This window comes from Phocoena phocoena, chromosome 6 (assembly GCF_963924675.1).
Source record: "Phocoena phocoena chromosome 6, mPhoPho1.1, whole genome shotgun sequence".
Lineage (NCBI taxonomy): Eukaryota > Metazoa > Chordata > Mammalia > Artiodactyla > Phocoenidae > Phocoena > Phocoena phocoena.
In genome coordinates, this window is record NC_089224.1 from 60,493,496 (window position 1) to 60,504,857 (window position 11,362).

At 43.1% G+C, this 11,362-nt stretch overlaps 1 protein-coding gene across 3 annotated transcripts in view; it reads left to right on the top strand.

Moving 5' to 3' along the window:
* Window positions 1-11,140, top strand: part of SPATA6L (spermatogenesis associated 6 like) — a 45,535-nt gene extending 34,395 nt beyond the window's left edge. For all 3 annotated transcript variants that reach the window (XM_065879288.1, XM_065879289.1, XM_065879290.1), the window contains 4 exons: window positions 2,902-2,936; window positions 3,681-3,877; window positions 9,867-9,960; window positions 11,051-11,140. In XM_065879288.1, coding sequence (XP_065735360.1) covers window positions 2,902-2,936; window positions 3,681-3,877; window positions 9,867-9,960; window positions 11,051-11,140 — 416 coding nt within the window. The remainder of the gene's footprint in view (window positions 1-2,901; window positions 2,937-3,680; window positions 3,878-9,866; window positions 9,961-11,050) is intronic.
* Window positions 11,141-11,362: the final 222 nt, after the last annotated feature.

Genomic DNA, 11,362 nt, shown 5'->3' on the forward strand with positions numbered 1-11,362 from the left:
GCAGGGGATTGTTGGAGATCAGGAGATGCAACACTTACTTTACAAGATTCCATGTCAGCAAAGGAGGAGAGGCAATTTGTCTGAAGCAGTGAGGTTAAGGCAGGGGATCTCAAATGTTTAGATTTCAGTACCCTTTTGCATTAAGTATTATTGAAGACCCCAATGAACTTTGTGTATGCAGATGATATCTATCAATATTTAGTGTTAGAAATTAAAACTGAGAAATTTGTAAAATACAAGAATATACAAGCACACATTCCATTAAACATCAGAGTGGTGACATCATGACATATCATGTAGCTTTTGGAAAACTCCATTATACAGTTGTGAGAGAAAGAGAGTGAAAAAGAGATTAGTATTAATAGGAGAACAGTTTTGATCTTGCAGAGCTCCTGAAAGGTCTTAGAGACCCATGGGGAGGCCCCTGGATCACACACTGAGAGGCACTGGGTTAAGACCTCCCTGGGAGGCCTTTACTTTATGATTGAAATACATGAACCATGTCAATACTGAAGGTCAGGGCAGTGAATTTCAACCATTCCTGAATTAATAAAAATTCTTAGGCTAGAAAGGGATGGTGGTGGCCCATTCTCTTGACTCTTGGTGAGACTGGACCTGTACCATCCCTGACAACAGGGTTTCCTATGTTAGGCTGAAAGGTTTATACTTTTAAGGGGCTGCACATTCTCTTGTGGTAACTCAAGCCGGTGTCCTTGAATCACTGTGACTGTTCTACAGCAGCAAACCAAGGACAGAAGACAGGGTTTGAAGCAGAAAGTGCTTCATCACCTCTGACATTTAAGTCCTTTGGATTGAAAATCACCCATGTAGCCCATAAAAGCAGCACTGTCTTCCCCAATTACTCTGAAATCAAGCAACAGGAAATGTACTTTCCCAGGGAGGACAGTTGGGCTTAATGCTAGCTCAATTACAACAGGACTCATATATCACATTGGTCTCAGCCTTTGTCTTTCTTAATCCTGGCAGGTGGAGAACTAAGGTTCCAGAGAGGTTACAGAGTGTGTACAGGTCACACACCAAGTTTTTGGCATACTTACATTTAGAGAAGAAGTTCAGACCTCGGGGCTCAGATCCTTGGAATCCCTGTAGCTTCCAAGCCAGACTTTTCCTTAGGTCACCTGTCAGCTCATTCATTCAGGCCTAAGGCAGAATAAAGCAGTGCTTCTCAAACTTCACTGTGCATTCGAGTCACCTGGGCGTCTTGTTAAAGTGCGATTCTGATTCCCTAAGGCTGGGGTGGGGCCTGGAATCCCTCTTTTCTAACAAGCTTCCAGGTGATACCGATGCAGCTGGTCCATGGACTACACTTTGAGAAGCTAGGAAACAAGGGCAAACTCCCCGTGAAAGGGAGTGTTCAAAAATCAGTAGCAAGGGGGTTCCTAGGCAACAGGGCAGATTTATGGTTATAGCTGAAAAGAGGCTTAGCATTACCAATTCCCTGCTCAGCTGGGAGTTGGGTGGAAGAGAGCTTCTGGGACAAGATGCCCACACACCTATGTGCATGCCCAGAGGATATGACAATTAGCATGCTTTAAACAATCCCTTTTTATATCTTCCTTCTTTTTTTTTTTTTTTTTTTTTTTTTTTTAATAAATTTATTTTATTTATTTATTTATTTTGGCTGCTTTGGGTGTTCATTGCTGCGCGCGGGCTACTCTTTGTTGCGGTGCGTGGGCTTCTCATTGCTGTGGCTTCTGTTGTTACGGAGCAATGGCTCTAGGCACGCGGACTTCATTAGTTGTGGCACTTGGGCTCAGTAGTTGTGGCTCACGGGCTTAGTTGCTCCGCGAGCATGTGGGATCTTCCCGGACCAGGGCTCGAACCCGTGTCCCCTGCATTGGCAGGCAGATTCTTAACCACTGTGCCACCAGGGAAGTCCCTATATCTTCCTTCTTATTACCAGTGGCATTGGGGAATCAGCAGACCCTTGTCACTGCCTAAGCCCCAGTCATGCTGGGGGAAGCCCCGGTGGCCTTAGCATAGTCTTGCAAATACTCATTTCAAAAGCATTTTTTGGGCTTCCCTGGTGGCGCAGTGGTTGAGAGTCCGCCTGCCGATGCAGGGGACACGGGTTCGTGCCCCGGTCTGGGAAGATCCCACATGCCGCGGAGCGGCTGGGCCCGTGAGCCATGGCCGCTGAGCCTGCGCGTCCGGAGCCTGTCCTCCGCAACGGGAGAGGCCACAACAGTGAGAGGCCCGCGTAACGCATAAAAAAAAAAAAAAAAAAAAGCATTTTTTTTCAACCTGGAAAAATCCCATTTATTCTTGGTTTTATCTGTGTGTATTACTTCTAGTAATTCTTACCATTCTCTGGCATTAGGTCTATTTACTTATTATGATTACTTGGGTAATCATAATGATTTACACTTTTGCTGTGTTGTTTTTCCAAGCTCTTATGTATTCATTTTTGTATCTACCTTGGACAAGTACACTCAAGAGTTTCTGCATAAGTAGGATTTTATGTAAACCAAATATAAAGGGAATGCCAGAAGAGGCAGAGGGTATGAATTTTACATTGAGCCAAATGGCTTTCTTTTAGGCCCTGGGCACCTGGGCAAATAAGAGTTTTCCAGGCTGCCCAAGGGCTACTGAAGTTATTGCTTCACTTTAGACTCCCGCTTACTCTTCCTGTATCCATACGTGCTGTCATTAATATAACCTCATTGTCGACCTCAAGAGGACAGTAAAACTAATAGATAAATTGCTATGACTTCAGGAAGACTTAAAGGTGATGGTATAATTTACAAGGGAGCATTTAAGTTCTCTGATAATTCATTCATTGTGTAATATTTTTGTACTGCTGTGGAATAAGTGTAACAGCAGCTTTAGGGGTAACTGGTAATAATGAGTCATTGAAACACCTGTTCCTCTTTCTTCTAGCTTCTTCTCTTGACAGCCTTGAAGCTAACGTAAAGGTAATTTTAGAAGTAGCATTTGTAAACTGATTTATTTCCAGCTGTCTAATGTCAATTATTGTGCTTTCTCCCATGAGTGGTGGAAAGTATATTTCTAGCTAATGCTGCTTATGGAATTCCTGTAGTTTAACTTGAGTTGCTTTGCTTTAGTTGGTTTATTCCCCTCACATAAACTCTTTTCATTTGTAGGATGAATCACCAGTGAGGGTGTATGTAGGCCCAATATCTACTTTATCAGTAGGGATTTTCATTACTTTTTCTCTAGTCGAGTACCTTTGTATATGAGATGGTAAATCACTTGTTCTTAAAGTTTGATTGGTTTATTCAGGTGAAGGTGCAGACTTCCATGTTACAACATGAGAATGGATATATGCAAAGAAAATGGAGTACGCTGAGCTTCCTTTGCCATAGCAGTTAAATATTTTGTCTAAAAAATTATGTCTTTCCCAAACCCAATAATCTCCAATCCTCACAAACCAAAGCTCAGAGCATGAGTTGATTTTGGCTTGTGAATATATGCCAAATGTACAGAGTTTTGGTTATCTTTCCTTGCCCTTGACTGCTGAGCGTTTTGTCTCTAGTCTTCTCTATTCCCACCCCTCTTTTATTTGCAGGAGATCCCTGTGGCAGGTATTCTATCATCTTGCCCCCAGTTCTCTTCCCTGTCCCACCTGGCCCCCAGCTCTAAATTAAGCAAACCAAAGCAAAAACTACAACTAACGATTAATGCACATTGTCACTCAGGTTATCAAAGAGCCAGATGAACGGATTGTTTTAAGGAATGAATCACCATTATCGTTAGATTCAAGTAAGTTTGGAAAGCCCTCGGCCAGTTACAGTCATCAAGGGGATGCCGATTTCCACTGGGAAACTTCATTTGCCACCTCCCAACACTCCAGAACTCCCAGCCCTCTTCTGGATCAGCCCCTTCTCCGAGAAAGGTCAGCAGCAAGCACCCATCTCTTTGCTAGAAGAGTGCCTTGTGGTCTGGCAGGAGTAAAGTCAGGTCACTTCATCAGTTTGCTTCCTTAGGAATATTCAGCTGGGGACACCTTGATATGAAAAATTATTATTCCTTGAAAAATAATCCCAAAAGTAAGAATTGAGACTTTTCTCTTACCCTGGAAAGCATATCTCAGAATGCTTGTTGAAAATGGGACAGACAGCTAACTTGGCATAGGTACTATTTATCTATCCATTATGATCTGTCATAAATTTTAGAACTCAAGCTTTTGGTTTCACCAGTATAAAAGAACTCACTCTCGAAAGTTTGGAAATTATAGAAAAATGAAAAGGAGTGAAAAAATAAATCACCTATAGTCCTGCCACCCAAAGATAAGCATGATTAATATGTGGGTGTATTTTCTTTCTCTTTTTCTAGACATGGTTTGTTGGCTTGTTTATATTATTGTCACACACACACACACACACAAACCCACAATTGTGTATGTCTGGAGGGCAGGCCAGAGATTGAGAGCAGGGAACTTTATTTTCCAAACTGCACTCCCAGCTGATGTGACTAACCATCTGGTTTGCCCCAGACTGTCCTGATTTTAACCCTGACAATCCTGCATTCTGGGAAACTTCTTGGTCCCAGGCAAACCAGGACAGTTGGTCACAACTCCAGTGAAGTAGCACAAAAGATAATAGTTTTAAGATAGTTGTTTTGAATGAAAGATAGGCCAGTCTTGGGCTTCCCTGGTGGTGCAGTGGTTGAGAGTCCACCTGCCGATGCAGGGGACACAGGTTCGTGCCCCGGTCCGGGAAGATCCCACATGCCGCGGAGCGGCTGGGCCCGTGAGCCATGGCCGCTGAGCCTGCGCGTCCAGAGCCTGTGCTCCGCAACGGGAGAGGCCACAACAGTGAGAGGCCCGCATACTGCAAAAAAAAAAAAAAAAAAGGCCAGTCTGCTTTTCTCTGTATTGTTAGTGATGAGAGTAAGAAATCTCCACATAAAAATAATACAGTTGCTAACAAAGAGACTTGTAGTAAATATCCCAGAACAAAAGTGGCACTGAAATTTTAGTAGGAATTATAAGAAAGTGACAATGCATTCTTAGACTTTTTTCAGAAATGATAGAATACCTTTATATTAAAATGGACTTGAGGAAACCAAGTAAAATATTTTGATAAAATCTACTAAGTAATGGTGAGTCCTTGATTAGTTACTGTATTGGAAGAAAATAACACAACATAGATTTTTAAAAATTGGCCTTGGCTCCCAGAGACAGGTGGTGAGAGACACATTTACACCCGTCTCTGGGCCTGGTCTCCCTTCTCTTCTGGCTTCTTCTCTTTCTACCAGCCTGCAGCTTAACAGGTGGACAGAGCAGGTAGGGGGTTACCCCAGATGTAAAGACTTAGAATTTCTTTTAAACAGAGAAGGGGAGGAACCTTCAACTGGTGGTAGTCAGGACACTTGAGCTCTGCTCAACCTGTCTCCAAGTGCTATGTGATCTCACACAAGTACTCAGCCTTTTAGACCTTAGTTTCCTCAGCTGTAAAAGCGGTTTAGTGACCAAAGATCCATCCTCTTGCAGCCCAAAGTGCTTCTTTGCTGCCAGAACTGGAACAAGCTCATGGATTTTGCCCATGTGCCTTGTTTTCGTGCATCACCCAAACTCCTTATAATCAGCATAGCAAGATTTTCTGAGGGACTGAATTGAGCATCCATTTATTGAGAACCTATTATGTGCAGTGTATGTGATCGTGACACGTCCTGGCTTCCCAGTGGCTCACACACTAGACAGGGTGGCAGGCATACCCCCATGTCACTAAATTTGAGATGGATTATGATGTGCACTTAACAGAAATATAAACAAAATGTAGGGGAAAGGCAGAGCAAGAAGAGGTTAATTCCATTAGGAAGGAGATCTAGGAAGGCCTCGTTTCTTTTTAAATAAATTTGTTAGGTGGTTTATGCATTCATTCAACCAGGCTTTCCTGAGTATCTTTATGCAGCAGGACAGTAATTCTCAACTCTGGCTCACTGAAGAATTGCCTCATATTGAGTCAGAATCCTTGAGATTAGTACTGGGTGTGTGGAGGGGAATGTAGAATCTCTGTGATTAAAAGTGTGCCTCACCAATTATACCTCAATTAAAAAAAAAAGACACATGAAGAATCAGTTACCAATTCATGGCACTTAGTAGACATTCAATAAATACTTGCTGACACAAGGGAAAAAACAGTGCCTCAGAAGGAAAACAGGATTGATAGTCAACCTGCTAGTCCTGGAATAGAAATGCTAACATTTAAGACATTTCTTCTGATCTCTGAGAACTTGCAGAGGATGTTAAAAAAAAAAAAATGTACACAGAGAGTTTTCTACAAGGCAGAACTTTGAGAACAGTACAGACCAAATGCTATCAGAGTATAAAGGAGAAGGAAAGTACTCTGGAATGTTTTATGGAGGAGGTGGCATTTTCATGGGGGCCCAGAGGGGAGGGGATTGGATTGTGATAGTTAATGGAGGGGAGGGATGGGAGGTGAGAAGGCAGGGGGTGCTGTCAGGTTCTAAAAGTTAGAGCAGCCTTAGGGAAAAGTAGGTGCCAAGGCTGAGGGTCTGAGGGGGACTGTGGAAACCAAGCTAAGGAATTTGGGCTCAGTTGGAAGGCAGTGGGGAGCTTTTGCAAGTCATTCACAGGAATTAGCACAGTTGACTGTAGAATGATGACTCTGGCTGCAGACCAGAGTTTTAATCATTTATCTCTGATGAGTCAGCAAATTCTCTGTCCAAAGTCACTCTAAACTGATAAGTTTGGAACTAATCAAACTATGAATTTGTAAATAAGGTGACAAAGTATAACATGGTCACACAAAGGCTATCTGGTTTGCCCAAGACTGTCCTGGTTATAGCGCTGAAAGTCCTGCACTGTGGGAAACCTCTTAGTTCCAGGCATCCAGGAGAGCTTGTCACCTTAACCTCCAGGGAAGTGGCACTGAAGATAATAATTTTAAGGCAGCTGTTTTGAGTAAAGGATATCTCTTTGTATCCTTGGGGAAGAATCCATTCCCCATTGACCTCAGTGTAGCCCCTGTGGAAGAATCCATTCCCCGTTGACCTCACAGAGGTAGCCCTTGGAACACTAGGTGTTACTGTTATCGAACCAGGTTCGTTTGCCCTATGCACAGCAAGCCAAATGCTGAGGTGCAGAGAAAGTTTATTCACAACGCAGCCAAGTAAGGAGATGGGAGAACAAGTCTCAGCTCCACCTCCCCAAAGTTAAGGGGCTTGAGATATTTATGGGATAAAGAAGCAGGGTGGTCTTAGGCATGAGGAAATGTGATTGGAGGTAGAGAAAAGGTGAAGTAATCGGTACTTTGCCCAGGCATATCTGGGTTACATGCTTCTTCATGGGATGCATGTTCAAAAATGGAGGTACTTAGCATGATCTGAGGGTGGAGTTTTTGACCCTCTGAAGTCAAAAAATTGTTCATCAGATAACTCTGCAGACACAGTTTTAGGGTTAGTTATCCCAACCAGTCTTAGCCAGCTTGAACTAGACAGGATCCAACTCCACGTTCTTGTAAAACAACTTAAGCCCACCATTACTATAGTGACCTGTGATGTCAGAGGCTTTATCTGTAGGGGTGGTTAAGAAGTCTTGTGATATATTACCCTAGGCTATGTGAAGCTTGGAGGGTATGCAAATAAAGAAAGGAAAAAAGAATAAAAACAACTAAAGCAAGCTTAATCAGTAAAGGCAGTTTGTAAGAAGAGGGGTTTTTAACAAGCTGGTTCCTTATCTTCTGTAAGTCAAGCTCAAGAATTTCTGGTAGTCAACCATAAGGGGCGTAGTTTCACTACCAGTGCTTAGGCTCTGCCTCACTCACCGTTCTTTTCACATGAGCCACTGGGACCAGTCTCCCTCTGCTCAGATCACAGAAGTGCATGAGAAATACCTTTTGAGTTTCTGCTGACTTAATACTGAAATCAGCAAGGGCCAAGTTTGCAAGAATGAGATGGGAGGCAAGTTTTGGAGTGAGAATCAGCCCAAGGTTTTAATGGAGGAAGTGGAAAACCCTTTTAACTAGCAGCATGGGAAATGGTAGTCCCAAACGTGGGAGAAACACTCTCAAGCCGGTTCCCTAGCTCCAGTGTCCGGATAGAGTCACATCCCTTCAGCATCCATCCGCAGTTCAGCATCCATCTGCAGTCATCCCACTGCACAAGGAGAAGGCCATAATCAAGGCAGAGCACTGCTCTTGCCTGTTGACTCATCATTCTCAGAGGTCTTCAAATATAGTGTTGATTGTATATAGTAATAAGGGTAACAAGTGTACGGATAATTCTGGCACTGGTTACTCAAGACCAATGAAAAAGCATTTGCAGTGTCCATTTGGTGGCTATTTTTAAATGCCAATTTTATTTATAGCTTCAAAATATTTCTATTCCTTCATCTTAAAAATTCTTAGAGGAGTGTAGAAATGATGTGCCTGGCCTTTTCTTAAACATGGGCAGTGCTTTAGGTGGTTCGTTCATTTGCTGTGAGTCATTTTCCTGGGTTGGTAATGGATTTGTGTAGATCCAGTCATTCTCTTGGTCTTGTCTCCCTGGAAACCAGAGGGTACATGCTCGTTACAGGGAGCCAGGATGGGTGGCCTGGATGTGGGTCCCAAACCGAGCAGAGGGGCAACTGCACAGGGACTCATTAGTGTGGTGGCCACAACAACAACTGGATTGATTCTCACATGTTTCTGTCATTTCCAGTGTTTACTGTATATTAGTTAAAGAGACGATTTTATCCAAATTGCTAAAAGTTTTAGGCATTTTAAGAAAACAATATCTGTGCTTTTCATAATCAAACTGCAAATTCTGCCTCAACTTAAGAATTGGTACTCACTTCCCTCCCCAAAATGAATGAATGAATGAATGGATGGATTCAATCATTCAAGAAATATGTATTAAATTCCTACTGTGGTATGCAAAGCCCTGAGATGAGCTATTAGCCCAAGAGGCTCAGTCCCAATTTCAGTCTAGGAGGAGAGACAGACATTAACCAAATAGTGACAAAATGTCCACTGGGGGAAGTGCTATGAATGAGAGGTGAATGGATTCCAAGTGCATGAAATAGGGAAGCCGACTCCCTCTACAGCAGGGGTCCCCAACCCCCCTGGGTCGCGGACCGGTACCAGTCCATGGCCTGTTAGGAACCGGGCCGCACAGCAGGAGGTGAGTGGCGGGCGAGCAAGCGAAGCTTATCTGCCTCTCCCTGTCGCTCGCATTACCGCTTGAACTCCCCCCCGCCCCACCCCGGTGCCAAAAAGTGTCTTCCACAAATCCGGTCCCTGGTGCCAAAAAGGTTGGGGACCACTGCTCTACAGGAAGGGGCTCAGGAAGTATCTTCCTGAGAAATCAGTAACTGAATTGAGCTCTGAAGGTGGGTAGGACTCAACATGAGTGGGGATGGGGCTTGGGGGTGGCAGCATTCTACCCGAGGGAGCAGTGCTGGCAAGTGCCTATGGAAGGGAGAAAATGCAGCCTGTTTGAGGAACTGAAAGACACTGAAAGATCTGTGGTTAAGTTTGGGTCTGGGTGGCCTAAAGTAAATGACACATAAAAAACCCCTGGTAGAAAACAGTTGGGATTAAATTTTGTATTAAAAATTTTGGGGTTACATGTTTTAAAAGTAAAAGCAGGATTTGTTCTTTAGAGAAATATCTAAAATACACAGTAAATTACAAAGAAGAAAAGAGTCACACACCCTGACACACACCACTTTTAACATCTTGCTTGTTTTTATTCCCAGTGCTTTTCCTATACCTAGGCTTAATAAAGACATTGAAACCATGCTATGCACACTGTTTTGCATGTTGCTGCTTTTTTTCTCACCTTTAAGTTCTAAATATCGACCCTTATTGTTATGCACTCTAAGTGTCTTTTTTATCAGCTGCATAATACTCCACCCTGTTTACTCTGTTGAGCAGGTTCCACCGTGGGTCCCAGTCCATGTGGAAGAAGATCCACGAAAGGGTCTGTAGTCATCTGACGTCCCACAGATCTCAGCAACACCTAAACAAGGTCAGGGCTTCTGATGGAATTAGATCTTTGCTGATAAAATAATATGGGGACTGGGTCTCACAGTCTAGCAGGGGAGACATACATTAATCAAGTAACGACAGAAATAAATGTAAATTGTGATGCTCACCAAGGAGGTTACATGGTATCCTGAGAGTGTATGAAAAGGAGTATTGGACTTAGTTGGCAGTCAGGGCAGGCTTCCCTGAGGAAGAGACAGCGGAGCTTCAATCTGAGTGATGAGTAGTAGCTACGAGTGATGAGTAGCAGCTACTTTGGAGAACAGCACGCATCAAGCAGAGGTCCTACAGCAAGAGGGAGCATTGTCCTGTCAAAGAACTTAGAGAAGACAGTGTAACTGGCCCGAAGCACATTTCCTTCTGCTCTGGACAGGAATCCCTGTCCAGGGAAGAATCTAGGGACGTGTGTGGTCTGCATGAGCTCACAACATGGAAAAAAGTTTTCCTCAAAGTGCATAAGGTGTTTTTCACTGTTTGACTTTTATGGGGGTGAGGGGAGTGTTTCTGATCCATAGATAGATAAACCCAGCGCTTTGTCTACTGCAGATGTACAGCCATTAGCTGTGACCTGTCACCAGTTCAAAAGAATTCAAATGGAAGGTTGACAGTGCCCCCTCTGGTTGGATTTAACTATACCATGTAGTTGAATTGGTCATCTTGACTTATTTAAATGCTGGCATTTAAATGAATTGTTTAAATGAATATTGATTCCCCTAATCACCAGGGTTGTGGATTACTTTATGGCCTGTCTGCAAAGTCATTTGCTTTGCTTTGTTAATTCGTAGTTTTTTCAAGTAAGGGAATCCCTTTAAAATGTAAAAAGAAGAAAAGGAAGAAAGGGAAGAGGGAGGGGGCTTGGGAGAGAAGAAGGAAGAGGAAAGAAAGAAAGCGATAAAGGGAAGGAGGGAGGGGGAAAAAAATAGTATCTATATACACACATGTATCATGAACACAATATATACGGCATATATGGGATTCACAGACCTCTTAAATGCAAAACTACACATCCAGATATCCTTGATCTGTATTACATTATGAGTAATGCAATTGCTGGATTTGTTTTTGTTATATAGGAAGACTCCATCTCTGAAGTAAAGAATATCCTTGAAAGACCAAACTACCCTCTGAAGAAATATCCGGTTCATAAACAGAGATATTTTTAAACTGCTGTCCTGTGTAAGTAAGCAGCTTAAGTGCTTCTTGTTGATTTGCTCAAATAATTTCAGCTTCCTGCTACCATATAAAGTACCTAGAAAATGTGGCGGACAGGAGTCAAGGAGGAGATAAGAGCCACATTCTTCCTTCAGACAGCACATATGAGGGTCTGCCAGCAGTCTTGCCTCTTGTATGCTCCCCCTACCCCCTTACCTAATGGTCCCTCTTTC